Raw genomic sequence first — 26524 nt, forward strand, 5'->3', positions numbered from 1 at the left:
TGAGTTGGTTGACATTCTTACGCTAAGGATCAAAGATATTCTCATTGATGAATTGACAAATGTTATTGCTGACAAGGTTGCTCAATCTATGAAGGAGAGTATGGAGTTTGATCTTGCTGAGAGAGACGAAAAGATATCTGTTTTACAGAAGGAGCTACATGAATGTCGCTGTCAGCAGGATGAAATGGAGCAATACTCCAGGAGAAATTGTTTGATTTTTCATGGTGTTAATGAGAGAGAAGGAGAAATCACAGATGTTATAGTGAAAGATCTATGCAAGGATAGGCTGGACATTGACATCAGCGCCAAGGATTTGGATAGATCACACCGTTTGGGTCAATCAAAGGGGAAGAACAGAACAAAACCCCGTGGAATAATAGTCAAATTCACAAATTACAACGTTCGTAATCGTGTCTACCAAGGTAGAAGGAATTTACGTGATCAACAAGGACCTCCCATTTTCATCCAGGAAAACCTCACCAAACTTAGGACTGATTTATTCTGGGAAATCAAATCAAAACTGAAAAACGACATCAAGCATGTTTGGACTCAAGATGGCCGCATCAAAGTTGTAACTAGTGATGATCGACGGGTAACGCTCACAAACAGAGATCACCTAAAGCGGATTAAACTGTCTTCTTAGTACACATTTCAGAAATAGTACTATAAATACTGTACTAATTACTTTGACTATAAAACAGCTATTCTTTACGCTTCTTAAGCCTCCGCCCATTATAAGTTCCTAAGCACTTTTAATTGGCCAAATCTTTAGTACACGTCATTATCTTTTCTTTTGCTGTGTGCATACTGAACAGGACCATTCACCCATGTCATACAAAGGGATCGAACGCTACAGGGCGTCATAATGCACATGCTGGTCGTCGAACTTTAGTCTGTTTCATTGGATAGTGACTGAATGAACTCGGCGTAGATTTTAAGTGGTTTACTTATAATCTTTTTTTAAATCCTTATTCCTGTTTACATTACTTTATTTTGTCTTTGTTTTTGCTTCTTTACGTATACTGTTAAATAATGGTAGTTTGTGACTCCCCTTTCCCTTTTAGTAACCTTTCCAACTTAGAATTTGACTGTTTATTCCTAGATACGCAAACTGAGTTTGATAATAATAACAAAAATAACACGTATGGTACGAATAAGAACCCGAATGAAGAGGATCATTTATCGGATATAGACCCTGACGTTAATTGTCCTGTACTTGATAGTCCAAATAGATACTGGCTACCAGCTGATTTTAATTCTGAAATGAACTTTGATATTGATTCATTAAGTTTACTCCATTTTAACGCAAGAAGCCTAAACAAAAATTTTGATAATATACATGAATTTATTACGAAACATATAGATACTAACTTTTCAATATATGGTTTCAGTGAAACATGGATACACCCATTGACAACAAAAGAATTATTTCGTGTAGAAAATTACAGTTTTTTTCATCGTGACAGAACAAAGAGTAGAGGTGGTGGAGTAGCTATGTTAATCCATGATTCATTGAATGTAAAAGAAAGAGCGGACATAATTTTGGCGCAAAATTTATGTGAGTCTCTCTTTCTAGAAATTGAAAAATGTGATAAGAAAAATGTAATTGTCGGAATTATTTATCGTGATCCTAATTCAAATATAGCTGATTTTAATGATGATGTAAATACGTGCCTTAATAAAATGTTAAATGAAAACAAGGACATATATATTATGGGTGACTGGAATATAAACTTACTGAACGCCTCATCAATTGCAAATGTGAATGACTTTGTTAATATTATATATAATAATTCTTTTCGACCCTTAATTAACAGACCCACGAGAATAACACGAGGCTCGACAACCCTTATTGACAATATATTAACAAATGTCTGTGAAAAACAAATATCCTCTGGAATATTATATAATGATACAACTGATCATTTACCAATTTTTTCTGTTACCCATAATACAAGGTCCTATCCTAAAGCTGATGACAATATAAATTTTACTGAAAGATGTATTAGCCAAGAAAATATTGATGGTTTTAATAAAGATTTACTCTCATTTGATTGGATTGATATACTATCATTACATAATATTGATGATGCATATAATAATTTCTTTGAAGTATTCAAACTAATGTTTAATGATAACTGTAAAATGGTAAAGAAGAAAAAACCTAGGTCTTCGGCTAAAAAACCTTGGGTAACTCAAGGATTGGTAAAATGTATTAATAGAAAGAATCGTCTACATAAATTATTTTGCCAAAATCGTACTAAATCGGTTGAAATGAAATATAAGAAATATCGAAACAAATTAAATGAAATCCTAAGAACGGCTCGTAAAAAGTATTATTGTGACTTGTTAACCAAGAACAAGCATAACCTTAGGAAAGTTTGGCAAATTATAAACGATTTAATGTGTAAGAAAAAAAAAAAAAAAACTGTCCATTATATTTTATGAAAAATAATGTAAAAGTATATAAAAATGAAGATATAGTAAATGAATTTAACAATTTCTTTTCTAATATTGCTGCAAATACCTTAAAACAAATTCGTCATAATTCTAGAGAAAAATTTAGTCACTACCTTAAAAATCCATGTCAAACTTCTATGTATTTTTATCCAACCAATGAATTAGAAATCATCAAAATTGTTAAAGATATGAAAATGAGTTATAGCACTGGCTTTGATGATATCAATACTTTTGTTGTAAAAAAAGTAATCTATTCCATATTAACCCCTCTAGTCCATATAGTTAACCTATCTTTATGTTCAGGAGTAGTACCTAATAATCTGAAAATTGGAAAGATCATTCCTGTATTTAAAAAAGGCGATAAACACTTATTTTCCAATTATCGACCAATTACATTATTACCATGTTTTTCCAAAATCCTAGAAAAAATTGTTTATAAAAGACTAATTTCTTATTTGGATAGAAATAAAATATTAAATAATTGTCAATATGGCTTCAGGGCAGGACATTCGTGTGAACATGCATTAATTGATTTAAATAACATTCTTTTAACTAATATTCATAATAATTTTCACTCGTTTGGTATATTTCTAGACTTGTCAAAAGCCTTTGACCTCATAGACCACAACATACTTTTATATAAATTATCCCATTATGGTATCAGGGGAGCAGTGTGGGAATGGTTCCAGAGCTACTTACTTACTTACTTGACATAACTATACTTCATTTAATAATTATAATTCCCATTACTCGACAGCCCAGTATGGTGTCCCTCAAGGCTCCATACTGGGCCCGCTCCTCTTCCTAATTTATATTAATGATTTATGTACAGCGTCTTCTTTTTTTGATTATGTCTTATTTGCAGACGACACAACTATCATTTCAACCCATAGCAATTTCATTTTTTTATTAGAAAAAACCAATACTGAATTATGTAAAATAGCCGATTGGTTCGATGCTAACAAACTGATTGTTAATTATGAAAAAACTAATGTTATGTATTTTAGAAAACCTCATGTATCACACAATTCTTTAGATTTTCATATAAAAATGAAAGATGTTACTTTAAATCTTGTTAACTCTGTCAAATTTCTAGGCTTTATACTTGATGATAATCTATCATTTAAGGAACACCGTTTTTTTATAAGTAATAAGATGTCAAAGAACATAGGTATATTATCTAAATTACGTAGTACCCTTACAGAAAAGCACCTGTTAATGCTTTACAACTCGTTAATACTTCCCTATATTTATTATGGCAATATTACTTGGGCAAGTTGTGGCACTACTAAATTGACCCCTTTACATAGACTGCAAAAAAAGGCTTTACGTATATGTTCGAATTCCCTTACTTAGCTCCGTCACGCCCATTATTTGCAAGATTAAACACATTGACAATTTTTGATATTCATGAAATCCAAATTGCGATCCTGATGTATTACGTGAAACATAATTTAGCACCTCTTAATATAACAAATTTGTTTCAGTATAATAAAGACTACCACCAATATAATACCCGTTCCCACTCCAAATTCCATTTACCATTAGCACATAATCAATCGACTCTTATTGCATTTAAATCTGCTGGTCCTCGAATATGGAATTCCCTCCCTTCTGATGTAATCTCCAGCACTAATGTTACTTCATTTAAAACCAAACTCAAACGTTCAATAATAAATACCTACGTCAAATAAACATGTAATTTCATCTCTCCTCCCTACGTTTTTTATTTTTTTATTTCGCCTTTTCCTTTTCCCCTTTACCTGTATGTTTAGTGCTTAATGTTTTGATTTTTTGTTGTTTTGTATAACTAAGTTTGTTTGTATCTCATGTTTTTTATGCTATGTATATTTTTTTATGTATAGGGGGCCCCATTCATCAAGCCTTGGCTTTTAGGGGCACCCTGACCATTTACACTGTATCAATAATGTTCATACACGCATAATTTGTATATTGTTTTTTATTTTAAATGGTTAATAAAACAAATTGAATTGAATTGAAAAAAAAAAAATTGAATTGAATTGAATTGAAAACTGAATTGAATTCAAGCGTAGTGCATCATGGGATACAAATTAAATAAAGTTAATCCAATTTCTACGGACATTTTTAGCGGTGCATGAACTAAGCCCATGCGCATGAAAGAATTATTCAAACTACATGTTAAATCGCAATATTGTTCCCACGCACAGCACGCACACAAAACGTGATGAAAACAAACAGATAATAAATCATGATACGGATGTATTGTATCACTATGAGGAAGTACATGCATCTAACTTTTTTTTTCAATAATTGTCTGGCAAGTTCCCTTTTTGTATTGATTTTGAGATTGAAGATCAACAATTGAGAATGTGGCCCGCAACACATAGCCGGATTTAAAAGGGCACAACCGCCATTGCCCTTTTAAAACCTCTGGAAAATATGGCCCTCTTGTCATCGTTGCTGAGTTTTTGTGTATTTACGCCCCCCCCCCCCCTCGATGCTCTTCCGCAAGGCTAGACCCCAAAATGCAGAAGGAAATACTAATATTAACTTTTTCCTTTCCATTTGTTAGGTTTTGTATTTTTCTTCTACTGCTATATGCATTTCTTTTCGATTCACTTTTTTTTTTCTATTTTATTTCTGTTCCCAACAAAATATTACACATCAATTACAATCATTTACTTTATTTGACTGGTTTACTATTATTACAAGTGTATACATACTGTTTAAAAAAAGGTTGTTCTCGTCCTAGGATTGCCCGACATGGCAAAAAGTAATGCATGTAATCTGGATTCCAAGTATTGTAGTTCATTCATTAATAACATATTAATGAAAACCTCGTTACTAGGTCCCAAAGAGAGAAACATCTATAAATTTGAATATGTTCAGAAACCGGTCTATTTAGAAATTAATTACATCAAGAAAGTTCTCTGCGGTAAGTCTAGGCCAACTCATGCTCACAACACTTGATTTCATATTTTCTATGAACTGCTATTGGTCAAACTGTTGGCGAAAGGGACATGAATACAAAACCCTTTTTTTAAACTGATCATGTTTGTTTATTCTTAACAAATCGATACTTAATATGTAAACAACTATTTTGTTATCACAACCTTTAGTTTTTTTTTATTGAATAATCATTTGCCCCTTCGTAATTATACCGCAGCTATAATGCAAATAAAACTCTACCGCGATACACAGCATCATATCAGTCAAAACGTTTGTAGCTGAGCCGCCCTGATAAGGCGCTAAAGCAATTAAAAAAAAATGATGTCTAATTGGGCGTTGCAATAAAGTTGCGATTGATTGTAAGTTGCAAAATTGGCATCTGATATTTGCAATCAATTGCAACTCAACTTTCTTGCAACGCTTCAATAGTGTCCTTAATTTCCTAGGATTTTTTCAGGATTAAAGCTTTAACAATTAAATTAAGTTTAATAACTAGATCTAGCTTTTACCACCCCCCCCCTCCCCCTCCCCCTCTCTCTCTCTCTTACTAATGGGGCGTTGCAAGAAAACTGAGTGGCGATCAATTGCAAATTTGCAATAAATCGTAAGACTTACGCTTGATTTGGGGATTTGCAATTGATTGCACCTTTCTTGCAACGCCCCATAAGTATATTAAAGGAAACCTTACCCTAAAGAGTTCGTGTATTCTGAAAAATGGGATGTACTCCTGTTCTTTGATGTATAATATTCTTTATGAAAGTGTACAAGAAATAATAAAGTAAAGTTATTCTTAGCACGATTTGATGCTTTTTAGCATGACATGTGCGCAGCCATTTCCTTGAAAATGTGGCGTATGAGGTAAAATTGTACATGTATCATGCACGAAGCTTTATTTAAAATGGAAAGACTTTTCAAATCAATAAGCAACTTTTACTTTTCAATGAGCACAAATCATAGCTGGAAAGATGGAAATTATATCTGGTGAAAAATGTATAACAGGGGAACAATCGTAACTAATTTATTCAAAGTACTTAAACATAGCAGTTGACAAATCTCTTTCACCCCAGGAGAGCGCCAATTACTTAGGCGAGGCGTCAAAAATATCGATACCAGCAGGCTGCCGCCTCACGTATTGGCGCATCGAGGCTGCAATTACGGCCGAAGCCTGGCTGGGGCAATTATTTTTCACTTATTAGCCCAGCCGGCTTGCGCCAGGCTGGGATCTGAGGCTCGGTTTCCATTCAAAAGGCGGCAGCCGGCGCATGCTTTTGAATGCCATTTCCTACCGCCAGCGGTAGCCGGATGAGCTAATTTTAAAAATGCAGCCAGGACGCACAAGTGCAGTTAGCAGCCGCTGGCTGGTATATTTATTTTTGACGCCTCGCCTTATGCAATTTGCGCTATGGAAATTGTAGGACTAAAAGGATAAGGCCTATACAAAAGATGCTGTATTGCCCTTTAGGTGCCAAAACATGGGTCGGTCGGTCGGAAATCTTTTTTTTTTCTTTGACTACCTCTTTGGGCTGATATTTCTCAGTTTTGAATGCTTTAATAGAATTTTTTTCTCTCTAAAAAACGCTTTAAAAAAAATTGCTATAAAAGCCGACCGTAGATTTCAAGAAATTGGGTCGGTAACAAAGGGCCAAACAACATCTTTTTTGTATAGGCCTAATAGCAGGTGAATGTTCATTTTCATCACCACCGGACTCGAAGGACTCGAAACCCTGAACCACCATAAGGTCCGGTGACATAACTGCCGCTAGACAGGACACCTGTACGCTGACATCGTAATAAAACAAGAATCCTTTAAATATTTTGTGTGTGTCTCTTTAAACATACGCGAAGAGAAATACCGACCATTGCTGTTATTGCTGTGTATTACTGTCAAATTTTCATTGCGGTTTTGTTTTTGGTCTATATATTACAAAGTATTGATGTATTTGTGTTGCATTTCATAATACCGATTCACTCGTGCAAATCATTGTATGAATACATGCGGTGAAGAGCGTGATTAGGAATAGGGGTTGCGTGCTATCGGCTCGGGTGTGCGCTCGTGCGAGGGTCGTTGTGTGTTTACAGAGGATTTCTCAATAGGCAAAGACGCGCTCATCCCGTGCCGGGCTCCAGTTTCCAGTGGGACGTGTTCATCGGTTTCTCAGAATAGGACAAGTACAAAACCTGTCATTCCTTTCAATTTGGTTCGTAAGCATATCGCTTTTTGGGGGGTTTAATCAACTTTAGGTAGTTTCAAAAACCTTGTGCATCATTTTGAAATGTGCTGATGTCACAATGACGTGCTCCAAACAAGAATTATTTAGGACAGCGACTCTCCAACCCTTTTCTTGTCGCGGCACCCTTTAGAGATATAAATGATTTCGCGTCACCCTAATCCCAAGTCATTATAGGAGTTTCATTAGGGACTTTTAGACTTACACGACGAAGAACGTGGTCTGTACTTTTAAGGCAATGTGACGTCACTGCCAGTGCCTTAAAAGGACGTCACATTGCCTTAAAAGGGCAGTCTACGTCCTCCGTTGTGCAAATCTATAAGTCTCTATGTTTAATCACGCTGGTACACGTCAAGTGCCATGAACACACGAACGGACTCATATTGCCCCTAAACTTTGAGATTGAGCGGAGCGAGCCAAAACAAACAATGACATTTCTTGTATAGTTAACTGCTATTTTGTAAACATAATACACTAGATAAGTAATGATGTTATGTATGCGAAAGACATTCTGAAACTTCGTTGACTTCTAATTTGGGTAGTTAGCACTTTATTGCCTGAAATCACATCGTTTCTGAATGAAATTGCGAAGGAGCGAGAAAAAAAAGAGACACTTAGTTGTTTGTAGAGCGTTATTTCTTTAATGGATTTTAAAAAAATGATCTTTAGTTCATTTCTCTCACGGTACACCTAAAGACGTCTTGTGGCACCCAAGAGGTGAAATAACGCTGATAATTTAAAGGCAATAAAACACGAGATTAATTGCCCTGAGTTAATCTTTAGAAGGTCTAAACTACATCCTCGCTCTCTTTCTCCTCCGTCTGTTCTAGTGTCAACATGACTTCACATCTGACGTCTTTTCCAGCCTCGATATCGACGTTGCCGACGGACTCGATGACGTCGAGTTTCTCCGTGCTAGTCCCTTATTCCTCTTCGGAGCGTACGAGATGGTGGCGGTATGCCAGGCCGGTCGTGGCGGCACAGATCTCACCGAAAGTGTGGTGATGGCGTCACTCAAGATGGCGGCACCTGATTCGTCTAACTTGACCTTGACTGAGAATGACCTGGAAGTAATCTTGGAATCGATCCATGACAGCTATGCTGAGTCATCAAACGCAAAGGTGAGAGGCATTTAATATTGACATAGGTTTTATAATACAAATATTGACTGGTGGAGTTTGTAATATAACATTATTTTGGGTGTATAAAGGTGTGTTTGTTTGACTACAGTATGTGCGTATGCATGAGGAATAGAAGGAACGAATGTATTTTGTTTTGTGAGTGTGTTTTGTGTTCTCTATTGTTTTTTTATATATGTTTTAAAAAAGTTAAATCTCTATATTCAGGGCTAGAACTATGCTTTACTTTCGTTCGTTCGTGTCTCCTTAGATCAAGATTAAAAGATTATTAACATGTTCTGAACAAAGCATTGTTTTATGTTGTTGTTACGTAAACATGTGTTTAAACGAGTATTTCAAATATTCTCCTTCTGTATACTGTATTGGGTGCAAAAGAAAATGTATACATTTAGTTTGACTTGTAATTTATTTAATTTCTGAATGATGTTATTTGTATTAATTTTGTTTTGGTTTGTAGTAATTCTATTATGGAGAATTAAAACATTTCGGATTAAAAAGGAAAAACAAGGCTAGGAGAGGAAGACGCTAATTAAGATCCTCGCAATCGATATCACGTGACGATCTAGGGACCAATAATATATTTGCGTCTGTAAGAGTTATCTGTAACATTGGTAATTGGTAAAGGTATACAATTTTCGAATAGTAGAAGAATATGATATATAAGAGGTGGAAAATGGGATAATATGAATAGATTATTGGTTATACTGATTTCGAAAAGGAAAACTTGACAGCATGTCAACAAGATAAACGCATACACAAATTCAATTATGTACACTGCTAAGAATTCAGAAAAAAAAAAAAACGAAGCCTAGAAGCCATAAGCTACACATTCATACAGTTCAAACGTTTTATTCATAACATATTTACACAAGAATAGCAGGCCTATCAAAAATCAAAGATATATTATAGCAACAACACAAATCTTTAAAAAAATCAAATAAATATCTTATCAGAGGGAAATAGTAATACTATGTTTTATAGAGTGGAGAAGTGTGACGTCATCAAAAAATCTATTTTTAGCTGAGATATGACCATCTGAATGAATATATGTCCAATGGGAGCTCAGTGTTATATGCTCTGGCTTCTAACCATTAGGAGCCAGAGCATATAACACTGAGTTCCCATGGGGAGTATATTTATTCAGATGGTCATATCTCAGCCAATATTTAACATATTCAATTGGTTTTCGACATTTGGACATTATTTTTGATGTTCTTTCGGAAAATGAAGAAAAAATTGAGAAATGCGAAAAATAGATTTTTATGAAGTCACAGCTTCGGTACTCTATGTCCCATAGAAATCATATTTGGATTACCTAATACGCCATTGCCATCTTTTTAGGTGACCCACAAAATATATTAAGATTGCGTTTGGTTGATATATCGAAAGTAGTTGCTATCTTGTTTTAAATATAACTTTAACGTAATAAATTCTTAAATAAGTAGGTGTTGAGATCGATCATGAGCATTCCATGGACTATCAGATGGTGATTAGAAAAATCAAATAAATGCGAACTCTCTCGTTTTATCGTACATTTAATAGTGCTTTAGCGTTGAATCTGTCTTCGACGAAACCGTGAATGACCACGAAGCAGGGGCTGACGATGACGAGCTCCAGTATGCGGCGCAGGCCGTGGTCGCCGGTCTACTACAAGGGTACTGCATAGGAGAACCCACTCTGCCCTCGACCACGGACTTCACCGAGGCAATTTTCGACACGTTTGCGACGTTTGGCGTCATTACCGAGGAAGGTGAGCATAAGAGAATACGACGATCGTAGAGACTGCCTAGAAATCAACCCACTGCCCTATCATGTTTTCTATGTAAAAGCATTCTGGGACGATGTAATTGTTTTGTTCGTACATTTCCAAATTCGATGCTCGATGTTATTGAATTTGCTTGTAATTATAAGGTCGATGTCTCGGACAAAGAACATTTTTAGAGGACAACAGATGTTCTCCATTAACTGACGCAACAGTGACAACTTGAGACAATTCAGATACGTTGTATTTAGGTTCAAATCTTTACTTTCAAAAGACATACCCCTGGATAAAATCCGGGATAATGAAGTTTTCTATGATTAATATTTCATGTTTCTTGGGCATTTGTATCTAATTAAAAAAAAAAAAAAGGGGGGGGGGGTAGGTTAAATCAGTCAGGTAAATGTCCATTTGGGTGTTTGTGCAGTGGAGCAGCGAACTTTAAATGTAAAAGTAAGGAAAATCCATTGACGATCGAATTTGCAGAGAATAATTTTTACAGACTTTTGTGAAATTCCTCGGTTGTTATGATAAAACATTATGATAACCCCTCCCCCCCCCCCCCGCCGCCTCTCCCTGGCTCTCCGTCTTTATAGTCAAACTCAAACTCTCTTTAAACTCTCTCTTTACAACGCAACGCAGAGTTCGCGCACATGCTGATACACCTCGGAATCGGTGGGGATGATGGCCACGACCATGAACACGCCCGTAGGAGGAGGGACGTCATAGCAACACGCTCGAAGGGGCGGAGCATAGAGAAGCGAGCTACGGTATTGGCTGATGATCACGACCACGCCAATCATAGCCATTCACACGTTGCGAACGTTACAACGGTAAGATGGATTGAAATTAATGTGTTATGCAAATTGCTCACGATGCGTCAATAATTTGACACAGGAATGCGTCAACGAACTGCCCGGTTTTTTTTGACGCACAACACGAGGGTGGAATGATAGTGAAGAGTGTCATGTTCTACGTTATATAGTAAATGTTATTTCATATCAATCTTATGTAAGATATATTCCATGTTTTGATTCACTTATGGAAACATATATTTTAATTTAACACAAACAAACTTACACACTTGTCAAAAGATGAATTACGATAATGCTCGTTGTACTCAAAGCGTATTTCGATAGCCAAACTGCTTACGCTAATTATGCCTATGACGCAATCAGTACATGCGCCATTCTATAGCAATATGTTTTCACTGTTCATTTCCCAATCATTCCTTGAACAATCTTACTCTCTCATGATTCATCAAAGACCATGCCAAACACAAACACAGTCCTATGTGTTTAATAGCAAAACATATATTTAAATGTTTTATTGATCATTCATAAACAAAACGCTAACTGTGTATGGTCCGCTTAGGTACTTGAACAACATCGCTGCCTATTTGACAGAAGAAACTTTCAAACAGAAAATCAAAACCAAACTCTTCCCTTAAGTCACGTCCGTATTGCTGCTGTGAGTCAGAGAGGTGATGATTAGGTGATAATTAGGTATTTCTTCATTAGCTCGAGATTGCCAAATAGCCCGCTGTTTCTGATAAGCAAATAAGCCCGAAGTTTTACAAATCAGCTCGACGCTCGAGATATTTTGCTCAGCGTTCGCGCAGAGTGCTAGTCTTCTGGCTGGTAAAAACTAACCGGACAAATAGCGGGATATTTTGCAAACTAGCCCAAGATATCTCAGAATGATTATCTCGACCGATTATCCCACTAATTGCAACTGCAGGCTAAATGGAGATGCAAATTACCTTGATAACTTGCGATCGGGATAGTTAAAATAGCGGGTTATTTGGCAATCTCGAGCTGATGAAAACAGGCCTATTATATTATTAACACGTCTCTGGCCCTCAACAGGGCATGTGATAAACATTTATGATGCGATTACTATTATCGTCGCTGTTTTCACGAAGTGACGGTAGTGAAAAAAAAATGCATTCATTTTGCGTTACGATTTTCCTCACTTCGTGAAAACAAGGACGTTATTATGTCCTTATCTGTTATAATATTATGCACATCGTGCCCAATCTTTAAATATAGATAACTATTATGTAAACTGATAAGTGCTCTATGTATGTATGTTATTGTTCCAAATACATTTTGTTTATTTTCGTTTGGTATCCGCGCTCTGATCAGGATTATGTTAATTAATTATCAACAGTTTATGTAGCTTCTAATTTATTTATGACATACTCAATTAATGAAACACCCAATTATAATGGTTACCAATTTTTCATCACTCTGACATTTAACATTCATAAAATCAGAGAAGGCAGGGAGTATATAAAGGCCTTTAAATGGGGTTTAGTTCGATTGTGAAACTCTGCCTGAGGATTAAGTTTGAAACTCCGAAACATGTCCCATTCATTTAAATGCTATCTATGCTTTTCGATGTATTTATTTTGAGAGCTTGTCACCCTTTTGGTAAAGGCAAATATTGTGTCGATTGCAAGGGCTCTGTTTCTTAAAACTTGTCAAGAACAACAAATGCTAAATTTCTATGACAAAGTTGCTCTCAGCGGATCAAAAGCCACGATTGCAGTAGCTTGTGATTTGAACTTGTTACTGGTAACAAGTTTTATGAAACAGGGCTCTGGTGCATAAACCAATTGCATCCATGGGACTAATTCGAGAGTGAAAAAGAAGGAATCGAGTTGTATGATCGTACATCATTTGTCGATCAGCTGGTGTTCTTTTCTCAAGAGATGGACTGACCGGTTCAAGGTGTCAATAGGTTAACATTCCATGTATGTAATCGTGTTTATCACGTGCGACGGAATCAACGTAAAATGATCCTTGTCAATAAATATCTCAATGATCTCGCACCCGGTTATTTGAAATATGTATTTTTTTTTCCGATTTGGCCTATTCATTTTGTCGGCAAAAGATGCCGGATTAATGGTTCGCTAAATAATACAATAAGATTACTTAACAATGCTGTAAAACAGCCTTTAAAAGACATTGGATATATAGGGTGAAACAGTCTTAGTGTGAATGAAATAAATAGTTTCTCATGACATGCCTTTAAATTGTCACTGAATAATCCAATTTTGTATCTGACATATTATGTACATAGCCTATCAACGACAAAACGTTGAGGTATAATCAAATCCTCAGATAGGTTGTGACTTTTGCAATCAATCCCCCTCCCTTCACATCACTATTTTCACCCTAATGATTATAGTTTTTAAAAGTGTGGTTAGTTATTCTTCATTTTTGTCTTTTTGTCTTTTGGTTTTGGTTTGGTTGTATTTTCATTTTTCATTTTTCATTCTTTGAGTCAACGAAAGTCTTTGAATTCGCCTTCATTATCTGCCAAAGTTCAATAAACTCTACGTACAAGTATGGCGGATAGACTACTATATACTCTAAATCCCATCGTACAACATAGGATCCGACTACGATCTGATTTTGGAAGACATTCCATTAGCATTTGACACGAACATTCAAACATATGAAAACTTAATGACCAAAGATCTCAACAATCATTATGATGACGAAAAATGAAGATTTCAAGGGTTTTAAGCTGGATTTAAATGCTTCGTTAGAAGAGGAATAGCTAAATCGGCTCAATATCGTAGTAGAATGCCCTGTATTCTTAATAATGTACCATGTAGGGACATGTTGAAAACAGCTATGTCAAGCTGAAAGCATGTATTTTACTCACTGTATTTAAATAAATATATCAGATTAATAAAGGATTTCCCCCTGTTACTTTATACCACTCTCTCTCTCTCTTGTCTATAGACATGCTTTTCGAGCGAAGAACTACTAGACATATACGGTATTGACCATGAAGCTGGAATTACCGAAGAACAGTTCAACGAACTTTCTCCGTCACTGGTGCAACAAATCTTGAGTGGAGCATGCGAAATTACAACCACTGAGCCATCGGATATCTCCAAAGCAAAAAGTGAGTAAAAATATTGTGATTTAGTGTAAATGTTTAGATAGATATCACCAGCCTTGTTTTTCATAATAAATGTAATTAACTTCTTTCACTTTCTTGTTTGTTATCACTAATGCCTCCCATTTTTGGGGTTCATTGACTCAGAGGTAGTAATAATATTTTGATTTTGTGTAACTGATTAGTGATTTTGTTGATATATCACCAGCTATTTTTTTCTTAATGAATGTAATAAACTTATTTCATTTTCTTTCTTATTGTGACTCCCGCCTTCCGTTTTGGGGTGCGTCATTGAAAGATCCCTCTCTTGTGCACTTTCGTTGAGGAATTGTTTCTCCAAAACAAATGTCCAAAAACTCGACATGGACTTTGTTTCATAAAGCTTGTTATAATTATCAAGATAAAAAACCGTTTATAAACTATTAAAATTGTGGCGTTTTAGTATAATTATATTTGGGTGAGAGCAAATTTGTATGAAGATAAAAACACGTTTTTATGAAATAGGGCCCTGATCTCCTTTGTATGAAGACATACAAATTTAAGTTAATTTATGAATGAATAATTGCATTGTATTTATCTATTTACGGTGAAAACTCACGTAATTGATAATCAAAACTCAAAATCAGACTACTTAAATATATTTGATGGAATCCGTCGTTTGATAAATAGATAGAACTTATCATTGATGGTCACTTTGCCATCAATGGTAACTTCAATAAAATACTTGATTTTGATTGGCTGTTGAGCAATTTTACCATGGAAGTTACCAATGATGGCAGATCGATATACCATTAATGATAATTTTATTCAGCAGGACCCTAATACATGTATTTGATAAACTTGATCTGTTGTTTGATAAATAAATATTTTATTATTTTAATAATCGATTTTGTATTCTATTCTATTGTATCCTCTTAATCAGTGTGGGGATACGGCACTCTAGCAGTTTTCATCATCAGCCTGTTTGCGGTGCTCGGCGGGTTGTTCGTCCCGTGTATGTCAGAGGGTTTTTATGACAAGACCATACAAACAATGATAGCTTTAGCCGTGGCTACTCTGACTGGTGATGCTGTCTTACATCTTTTACCACAGGTAAGCAATGGGCAGTTTATCCCTAAAAGGGATTCATCACTCTTTCTTCTTTTTCTTTTTTCTTCACTTGTGCCCTTTTGTATGCTGACTGGTGATGCTCTCTAATACATCTGTTACCTTAAGGCCCAGTCCTACTGCACGGATGCAAAGAGGATGTAAAACGTAAAGAAAATCTTGCCATCCGTTGGAAAACGCTATGCACCCGTTGTGTACTCATTGCATACGTGTTTCATACGCTCTATCCATCGAGCATCCGTCCACTGTGATTTCATCCGCGCAAAAAGTTTTGAGCTGCACAAAACTTTTAGGCCCGGTCCCACTGCACTCACGGATGCAAAGAGGATGTAAAACGTAAACAAAATCTTGCCATCCGTTGGAAAACGCTATGCACCCGTTGTGTACTCATTGCATACGTGTTTCATACGCTCTATCCATCGAGCATCCGTCCACTGTGATTTCATCCGCGCAAAAAGTTTTGAGCTGCACAAAACTTTTAGAACGGATGAACTTCCGCCGTGTACAATGTAAATCCGCGACAAATACGAGCAACAAACGTTCTATGTCCGTTATCATCCGTTAAACGTCCGCTGTATCCTCTCTGCATCCTCGGGGCATCCTCGCAACTCACATCCGCTGTAGCTGAAAACGGATAGAGGGAGGAAAGGGAAGGTACATGGAACGTCTATACATCGTTAGTAGCACGGAAATAGAAAGGATGTAAGCGTATGCATCTCGTATATAAAGTATTCAAAGCTGTCATCCACTTCCATCCGCATTCATCCGCTAGGCTTCCGATGAACATCCGTTTAACATCCCCGCTACATACTACCCACGTCCGTTATTTTCCGTTCTGTTTTTGCAAATTTTCGAAAATGTTGTCCATTTCTGGAGCGGATGAAACCAGATGGAGCTACCCCCGAAATTTTGCTCGTCCGCTGTGTCCTTTATGCATACGTTTTGTGTCCATCGGCCAGTGGGACCGGGCCAAAAGGTAAGCAATGGGCAGTTTATTCCTAAAAGGGACTTCACCACTCTTTCTTGTTGTACTTCAGCCCTTTTCTATGTTTACTGGGAATGCTGTCTTACCACCATCTTTGAACCAGAGGAAAGCAATGAATATTGAAATCTCGAAAGGGGATTCTACCATTCTTTGTTTTCTTGAGACTATTTAATACTGACTGGTGATGCTATATTACACCTCTTACCATAGGTATTCAATGGTCATTGATATGTCGAGAAGGGAATCATACCATTCTTTTTTTCTTGAGCCCTTTTGTATGCTGACTGGTAATGCTTTAAATGGAAGTGATTGTAAAAACACCAAGTTTTGTCATTATTTTAGCGTGTAAACAATTGATTTGTCCTGATATATGTTTTTTGAGATGTGACATATCAAAGCTAACATCTGAAAGTATTCATTAAAGGCCCTCATATAACCACTCCATCTTTCGTTCTTGGAATTCGAAGGGGGGGGGGGTCAAATTTACATGGGGTAGGCATATGAATAATAGTTGTTAACTTATTGTAATTTGTCTCATTATATGCATTATATTATATTACTTCTATCACGCAGTGGAAATCGAATTTCCTGATATGGTCAATACATCATGTACTTATTCATACTTATAAACGTTTCTTTCTCAATCTCGTGCAGGCCGTGGGTCTCCACACCCACGACAGCAGCGATCACAGCGCTCATACGCCTACGAGCCCGGAGATGGCGTATATCTGGAAGTGTCTCGTTGTCGAGATGGCCATCTACGTCTTTTTCGTCTTCGAGCAGCTGACGAGTTTCACGAAGGTAGGCCACCATTTTAAATCATGTGAATTCCAAAAGGCGCGATAGATCAGTTGGAAGAGCAGTGTTCTCGTAATTCGGCGAACCGGGTTTGAAACCAAAGCGCTAGTGCCCTTCGGTAAGGCATTAATCCTCATTACCAGGTCTCTCGGTGAGGTCCTAGGTTGCTTACTAACAAGCATTTATGCTTTCTTAGCAGTCAGGTAAAATAACCACCACTACAAGAATCAATTGTACAGTCTTTCAATAGCTATATTATTTATAATGAAAGCATAACAAAAACAAGAGTTATAACTTGCTTTTTCGCAGTGAAAGTAAATTAAAAATAAAAAACCTAATGTGTCTTCTTCTCCGAACAGATAACGAGTTTCATGAAAGCAGGCCGCCATTTTAAACTAAAATGATGCGTTCTGAACTTTTTTTGGATAGTTCTAAATTGCTTGGTCGGAATAAGCAGATACAAAAAAAAAAAAAATCAGAGAAATACATATGTGCGTTCTTCGTCTAGGAGCAAATTAAGAGCTTCATAAAGGTAGTAATATTACTAATAAGATCGATAACGCAGCTACTATATTCTATTGGGATATTTTCATTTTGTTTACTTGAACTTTTTGTGATATTTTGAATTCGGTTTATGAACTATACAAGAAATGTCAGACTCACATAAGAAGAAAATATTAATCAAACAGTTAACAAATATAGGCTTTCATGTTAAAAAATACGGACCCCTTCGTCCTCCTCTTCAACAAATCCGGAAAAGAAACTAGGAATCTATTTTAATAACTAATAAATCTACATTTGACGAACATTTATAACGCGAATTTGTGTTGACCAAAAAAAGAAAGGAAAACAAAAATATTATAAAGCATGACTGCTTTGTTCGATGGTATAATGAACGAAAACCGAAGACATTCAACCAGAAAATGAATATAAAACAGACTAATAACGAGTAAGAAACAGGCAACAAACAAATACAAACATAAAAAAAGCAGAGAACACCATGAACATTGAATTCTAGATTTATGAAGAAAATTATATTACGTAACAGTTAATTTGCGACCATATCGCGGTAATGTGCTTTATAGAAGGTTGAAAATCGCTGAGGAAAACCGTTATCGACCTTTGGTAGTTCTACATACATTTTGACGAAAATTGATAATACTGCCTTTATTGGTTTTGATCAAATACTAGAATGGCTGTAAGCCCCATTTATCAAAGCAAAATAACAAACACATGAGTAAGCAAATACATGCAAGCATGAAAACAATCTGAAAGTCGACGTTTCACATCGAATTTTGTGCGAATGTATTTTCTTTGCGTTCATAACCCTGTTGTGATCGTTTGTGATTATTTCATTTTTAATTCGACTTCCCAGCAACTTTTTTAATAACATCCCCCCCCCCCCGTCACACAGCAACATTTCCCTCTTTAATCTAGATCTACGGCCTTACTAATTATGAACGTGGAAAACAAATATCGAATAATACAAAAATGTACGTAACTTTGTTGCGTTTTTCTACCTTATGTGAATTCCTCCAATATAATCATGAATAAAATAAATCAATTTCACATAATCCATTTGTATATATAATCCAAGAGCTGTAATGAGAAATGGTTGGTACGATACTTAAGTTTACTATAATGATGTGTGTGAGAACAACGTGCATTTAACTACACGTACTCAGTTTGTGTGTGTTTATATTTCCATAGTAGCGAAAGTAACTTACGCTATGTAGCGCGCTGCTGTGCCTATGTAGGTTTTCTTATGTGACGCAACAATGCACTGTCTCCAGTGCGCGTAATGAAGGTTAACACGTATGGCGGGTCTTATGCTAAGGTTTTTAGGTAAGGGGGGGGGGGGGGGCGTTGGCTTAACTCGGTAAATAAAATGGGAATAAACGAATCCAAATAATTAATTGAAGGGTGCCTCGTACCTTCTTCAAATCTCGTCATCCTCCCTTCCCTTTCTCTCTCTCCCTCTCTCTCCTCCCTCCTACCCACCCTCTCTATATCTCTCTCTCCCTCTCTCCCAATCTCTCTCCCTCTCCCTCTCTATTCTTTCGATACTAAAACATAATAATGTGATATTTCATCGTCATTATCTTCTATATTATCAAATGATTACATTTTTTTCTTCAAATAATTTGATTTACATTGGACAGTGTGGTCACTCCCATCACAGCCATACACAATCCGCGGACGTGGAGATGGCAGCTAAGGGCCAACGAGGGCGTGCTTTGTCGGGACAAGGATCATTTGCTACTGGCAAAAATGGAGTATCTCACTCAGAATCGAAGATGGAACTAGTAAGGTTTACTTTACCTCTTCTCTTTGCTTCTTGAATATATATACATGTTTGCAAGTGCATTAGACCCCATTCTCACTCACTTTGAAAGTGGTCTTAGTTTTAATAGACCGCTCCAGACCGCTCCAGAGGAACGGGTCTTGAGGAACGGTTTGCGAGCGTTCACACTCCGAGCAGTTTTTATGGCTCAAACCGCTCCACGAGTCAAAGTGGTCTTGTTGCTATGGCAGCTCAGGTAGGCGGGTCAATTTTTTCGCGCGCGGAATCCAAACCCTATGTCGCCTGATGTCCCGTTCGCGACGCGTCCCGTATACAATCATGTATATGTGTAGTGCCTGCCCGATCGCTCATCGCGCGGAACGTCACTTCCGTTCAAAGTACGCTTTCCGTTCACATTGCACGTTAGAGCGCTCTGGAGCGCTCTTAATAAGACCCGCTCCTCAAGACCACCTCGGAAGGTGGACTTCTGGAGCGGTCCAGAAGTCCGCTTCCTGGACCACTTTGAGCGTTCTCACTCACCTAAGAACCGCTCCTGAGGAGCGGGTCTTAGTTAGAGCGCTCCAGAGCGCTCCAACGAAGTGAGTGAGAACGGGGTCTTAGTGAATATGCACTGCACGCAGGGTAAGTCACAGTAGGATAATGAACGAGACTTGCCGAGTTCATTGTTCGTCTCATTGTGACTTAACCAAGTGCAGGGCATACTACTAATGCACAAGCTAAAGACATGTACTATTTGTTTCATAAGATGAGTATAAAGTCGAAAAGTTGATGGTTATTAAAGCCCATTGTCCTACTTGTAGCTATACTTGCTCCCTCTATATAGAAAACTTCCCAAATCGGTGCATGTTGTTCCCCCATGATCCTCTTTTTCTTATGTTAGTTGAGAGCTGAGTTAATGAGAAAGCCACCTGTCAGTGACCTTGCTGTGGGGTCTAATCCCTTCTGGCCCAGTAGTATTGACGGTCTTTAAGATCGTTAGAAATTATTCTTAACTTGTCTCATTAACGGAGGACATCTATTATCCTCCAAAATCGACCGTCTTCCGAATACTTCTGCAGTCACACCGAAAAAATACCCTGACTCCAGTCCGATTCTCAACCAAACTGACTGTCTATTTGCCATTCATTCTAATGCCATGTGTACATCGGTATGTTGTCGGTCCCGAGAAGGGCCATGTTTCACAGAACTTGTCATCAGTGACAAATGACAGTTTTTGTTATAAGCTACTGAAATCCTTGGTTCTGATTGGTTATCAGCAGATTTGTCACTCAAATTTTGTCCTTTGTCATTGAAAAAAGGCTTTGTAAAACGGTTCCTGGTTTGCCTGAATTACCTTATCACAATCATGCTTCGGTCATACCGCCAAATCGACGACAAACCGACCGATTTTCAGGGGGGTGATTGTCCAGTAGGTAATTGTCCTGATACGGTATTTAGCAGCTCCACATAGTAACGGTGCAGTTTTTCGTAAGATACCAAAGTTTATCGTATCATTTTCTTCTCATTCATAGACAGCTAATGAGGCAAAGGCATTTGAAACTGAAACACCTCTCCCGACCGAAGATACTGATTGCTGTGTAAGGGGTAAGTTTTGAATTTCGTCACGCAAAGCCTGAAGCCACTAATGATGGTGGTGGTGGTGGTGGTGGTTGTAGTAGTAGTAGTAGTAGTAGTAGGAGTAGTAGTGGTAGTAGTAGTAGTAGTAGTAGTAATAGTAGTAGTAATAGCAGTACAGTATAATAATAATAATAATAATAATAATAATTATTATTATTATTAGTAGTAGTAGTGTTTAGTAGTAGTAGTAGTAGGAGTAGTATTAATAGTACAGTCTAGTAGTAGTAGTACTATCAGTAGTAGTAGTAGTAGTAGTTGTAGTCGTAGTCGTAGTAGTAGTAGTTGTAGTAGCAGACGTAGTAGTAGTAGTAGGAGTAGTAGTACATATAGCTCCGTTTAGTCTCATTTCACAACGCCCCCTATCGTCACAGTCAGCAGCCATACATGTTAGCCTATGGAATTGTACCCCCCAAAAATCGTTAAAAATTCATTTTTTGTTTAAACGAAAAGCACATCCACCCCGACTTACGTTATCACTAGCTCTTTCATTGGAACCCTTATGTCCCATCAACTTTTGGAAGTTCACCCACCGTAATTTGATCAAAATAGGTTGCAAGCTCGTCATTGCCTATAATACACATGTGAAACAAGTCGAACTTTGGACTCAGTTTGCCAAGCGTTTTTAAGATTATAAGTCAAGCACACGAAGGATAAGAAGCATGAATTATCATAGACCACTTCTGCTTGGTTCATTATGTCCATTTCATCCAACCCCCACCGTAATTTGTCCATTTAGTAAAAGCAAAAATTTTGCCGAGGTAAGCAAAAACATAAATATTCATGAACGGTCAGGCAATACAGCCTTTTAGTACGTAACGTATAGTGAATGGGAATGGGCGATGATCCGTCCAGTAGGTAGAGTTCAGTGGTTTGCGCTGGCAATGTTCCTGCGAGCGAAAATGAGACAATCGGAGCAATATGGTAGTAGTTGTAGCAGTAGTAGTAATAGTAGTAGAAGTAGTAGTTGTAGTAGTAGCAGCAGCAGCAGCAACAGCAGTAGTAGTAGTAGTAGTAGTAGTAGTAGTAGTAGTTTATGAAAATCATGAAGGGACTCTTTAATACTAAACAAAAACTCCCAGGTTATCATTTGATCATATTTTAGTTCGAATGTATAATAAGTATTTGTATTGCTCATCTCTCCATAATCTTGGCCAAAATTATATTCACACTATGAAGCCTAAGATGCTATTTTAGTACTGATATTATTTGTATTTCGACTGTTCAATGACACTATTAGGTATTTTAAGTATCCTTTGTATAATAGAAAGGTACATTTGTTTTGTATCATTCATCTCTCCATACCTTTGGTTTCAATCGAATATTATTGAATTTCATTACTACGAGCCTACCATTATTTTTAGTCCTTGTCTATTTTTTTTTTAAATTTCTTTGACTGTTTATGATTCTGTTTTCTTCTTCTTCTTTCAAGGTTGCAATCCGGTAGCAATGATGATACTCCTGGGCGACTCGCTGCATAATTTCGGTGACGGTCTAGCGATAGGGGCAGCATTCTCCCTGAGCATCGCTGCCGGACTCTCAACTAGTATAGCTGTCCTCTGCCACGAGATCCCGCACGAACTAGGTAACGAACCTCGTCTACCACCGATGATAGTGATGATGGTGGTGATGATGGTGGTGATGGTTACGGTGATGATGAAGATTATAATGATGATAAATAGTGCTAAAAATGGTTTTGATGATGATGGTTGTGGTGACGATGAAAATGATTGTGATGTGGTTGATGTTAGGGATGACGATAATAATAAAGACCTACCAATAACTGATCCTAAATACCATGCAAGTAAAATAGCTTTCGAAATTGATTTCCAGTTACATTTTTGCGTACAGTGAATTTAAAGCCCCACTGTACTACTTGTAGCTACTTGCTCCCTCTATATAGAAAACAATGCCTAAGCGGTGCCCGATGGTCCCCCACGATCCTCTTTTTTCATATGTTGAGAGCTGATTTGATGAGAAGCCACCTGTCACCGACCACGCTGGGTGGTCTAATCCCTCCTGGCCAAACTAGACGGACGGGCTTTAAATTAATTGTTCGACGCTATTCTAATTTGTTCTCTCTAGGTGATCTGGCCGTACTCATGAAGCAGGGCATGCGACTCCGAACGGCACTCCTGTTGAATATGATTTGCGCTTGTTCGGCATTCATCGGCTTGTGGATCGGGATCCCGCTGGGACAGACCGAGACCGCTCGGGAATGGATCTTCGCTGCTGTTGCTGGCATGTTCTTCTACGTTGGACTCGTTGACATGGTAAGCGGCAGCTGCACGATCTTCCCCGAAGTTTTCCGATAAACTTACGGAATCGTTCCGAAGATATGTTTTTAATTTCCGCAAATGTACCCGAGACTTTCTATAAACGATTTATCCGAATTCGGATCTTCACGAATCTAGGCCAAGCTAGATACCTTAACAATATGTATATGAAATGTGTATGCCTTGTGGTAATCAATTTAGATAGCAATAGAGATAACAACTCAGGATCTAAAAAAAACCTATAATTTATGTTTTCATTTATTTCCTTTCTCATTAATAACGTCAGAAATTGTTCTCTCTTTACCCTGCAAAGTAGACATATAAGTATCATTTGATCAGAAATGTTTAGAAACATGAAGGGAATCTCATGTTAATGTATATCTTTTACATTCCATACTTCTAAACTTACAGAGGCCACTGTTTCGTAAAAAATTATCCCTGGTTCTAATGGGCCCAGTGATACGATTTTTAGATATCTTTTGGCAATTAGTTTTAATAGCTACGTACATAATGTTTGGCCTTCTACGTGTACATAATCAACATCTGTTTTGCAAAAGGAACATATAGCATAACAAAATTATAACTAGACATATAATACTTGTTTGGAACAAGTATAGGTGGGCTGGTCAACTAAAATTTGATACAAAATAGAGCAAAAATAAGCGAGATACTGCTAAAAACAATGTCATGTAGATTAATGATGTGAACGAAATGCACCTTCTATAGTCATAACACGCAAATTGTGAAATTTCTGACATGGGGCCTTTAATCGAAATTTTCACTCTGATGACGTCATCAAAATGAAAAATGATTATTATTGAACTTGTAGAAAATTATCTTAGCTACAACATATCGAAATTTTGAAGAAAATCGATCAATATATACTGAGATACAATCAATTTTACATAAATATGCTGACTTCATAATATGCAAATTCGTATTTTCAGTTCCAAGGCCATTATGATGATGTCACGATACACTTAATGGCAAAATGAGACATGTAATCATATCTCCGACTCATACTTTATCTAAATATGAGAAAAAAATGAAGGTCACGGTTCATTTCAAAGAGCTATAATGGATTTTGTATAGGCATGTTTTTGCCCATATATGCTATGTATTAAAAGAGCTCGCGCGCACGGACATTTATCTTGAATTGACGCTCATGTTGTTATTAATGGTCATAAAGAGATAAACATGGTATCAAATTCCTCGAAAAAATATGAGAAATATCATAAAAGAAAAAAAAATGGCGATTCTATGTTTTTTAATGGTGTTACGCGCGAAAACGCGCGCGCATGCTCGTACGCGCGATTTTTTATAAAATGCTTAAAATGACCTAAGACGTATGCAAAAAAAATTTAAGATGATTTTGAACATTTAAAAAATTTGCGCGCGCATTGACGCGCGGACGTACGCGCACGCGCGCGTATTTTGACCTGAAATTAACCGGACTGATATTGACCTTGATCATGATAAATATGAATGAGAAATACCTTTCGGTTATGAAGATATGATCATGAATTGATTTTCCGAAAATTTCACAAAATGGCGCCTAGATGACGTCATCAGTCAAGGTCAAGGTTGAAAACTTTACCGTGTTTTGTCCATATGCCTATACATATGTGTGCCAAATATCAAAGCATTTGATAGAACCATTACAAAGTTATCTTGCTAACAAAAAAGTGGGTGGAAATAAGAAAAATAAAGAAATAAAGAAATAAATAAATAAATAAAGGCAATTTTAACAAAAATATAAGGTGGTCTGTATTAGATACAGCCCACCTGATTAAGTTCTCTAGCGTGAAGGCTCCTGTTGCCTCTTCAAAAAGGCTTTCATAATTTAAACGGAAGTATAATCCTCGCTAATGTTATTATGAAAGGAAGTACAGTTCCAATCTGTTATAACGAGGTCCTTGAGACCATGGAAATTACCTAAATTGTTATATCAGGTTAAAAACAAATATATATAGAGAGAGAGAGAGAGATGGGACCAGCGTTAATCACCTTGTTATAACAGACACCTTGTTTCATCAGAGCGCCTTATATCGAGGTTCCACTGTATAAAAGGAGGTAATCATTTTCCTTATCCTTTTCAGCTTCCGATGTTACACCAATACGACGGGAAAAGCAACAAGGTCACCGTGGCTATTCTGCAGAATATTGGATTCTTGGCGGGAATTGGGATTATTCTGTTAATAGCGCTGTATGAGGACGCTATTACAGTATCTATATAGGGAAATGTGAGGGTGAAGAGATACAAATGGGACATATAACATAATGCAGAGGCGGCCCTCCCGGGGGGCAGGGGGGCACAGTGCCCCCCCCCCCACTTTTTTAAGCACCCGTAAAGTGCCCCTTTTTACATAGAAATAGTGCCCCTTTTACTTTGACAAGTGCCCCTATTTAAAGTGCCCTTCCCTTTTTTTAACTCTGAGAATTGCCTCTTTTCATTCGAGAAGTTCCCATTTTCCTTTACAAGAAGTGTCCATTTTCCACCTTCATAAGTGCCCGTTTTAATCTCTAGTAAGTGCCCCTCGTTAGGTACGAGAAGTGCCTCTTTTCACTTTTGATAAGTGCCCCCTTCACCTCTGATAATTGTCCTATTTAATTCTGAGAGGTGCCTCTTTTACTTTGACAAGTGCCCCTTTCCCTTTGTAAGGAGTGCCCCTACCCTTTTATTAACTAACCCCATTTTAACTCGGATAAGCACATCTTATATTTCCAAATGTGCCCTTTTTCCTTTTTAATAAGTACCCCTTTTTCTAATGATAAGTGACCCATTAAAAAGAGCCCCTTCCCTTATCATAAGTGCTCCTTCTTTGGTAAATGACCTTTTTCAGGTACGAGAAATTACTCCTTTTCACGTCAGATAAGTGCCACGTTCATCTCCGATAAATCCCCTATTAAAATCTGATCGGTGCCCAACTTCTTTCAACTAATGCACATGTTCCTTCATTATAAGTGCCCCTTTTTATATCTGGTCATTGCCCCTTTTCAGGTG

General features: G+C 37.1%; 1 protein-coding gene across 1 annotated transcript in view; it reads left to right on the top strand.

Moving 5' to 3' along the window:
• The window catches only part of LOC115927229 (zinc transporter ZIP8-like), a 28787-nt gene extending 2955 nt beyond the window's left edge, over nt 1-25832 (top strand). Inside the window, exons 2-12 of the mRNA XM_030992772.1 lie at nt 8450-8740; nt 10301-10508; nt 11160-11350; nt 14276-14441; nt 15358-15527; nt 17182-17328; nt 19488-19631; nt 21142-21214; nt 22677-22829; nt 23330-23517; nt 25620-25832. Of these exons, the coding sequence (XP_030848632.1) occupies nt 8450-8740; nt 10301-10508; nt 11160-11350; nt 14276-14441; nt 15358-15527; nt 17182-17328; nt 19488-19631; nt 21142-21214; nt 22677-22829; nt 23330-23517; nt 25620-25757 (1869 nt within the window). The 3' untranslated portion in view covers nt 25758-25832. The remainder of the gene's footprint in view (nt 1-8449; nt 8741-10300; nt 10509-11159; nt 11351-14275; nt 14442-15357; nt 15528-17181; nt 17329-19487; nt 19632-21141; nt 21215-22676; nt 22830-23329; nt 23518-25619) is intronic.
• The last annotated feature ends 692 nt before the right edge of the window (nt 25833-26524 follow it).

This window comes from Strongylocentrotus purpuratus, unplaced genomic scaffold (assembly GCF_000002235.5).
Source record: "Strongylocentrotus purpuratus isolate Spur 01 unplaced genomic scaffold, Spur_5.0 spur5_scaffold_20, whole genome shotgun sequence".
Classification (NCBI taxonomy): Eukaryota; Metazoa; Echinodermata; class Echinoidea; order Camarodonta; family Strongylocentrotidae; genus Strongylocentrotus; species Strongylocentrotus purpuratus.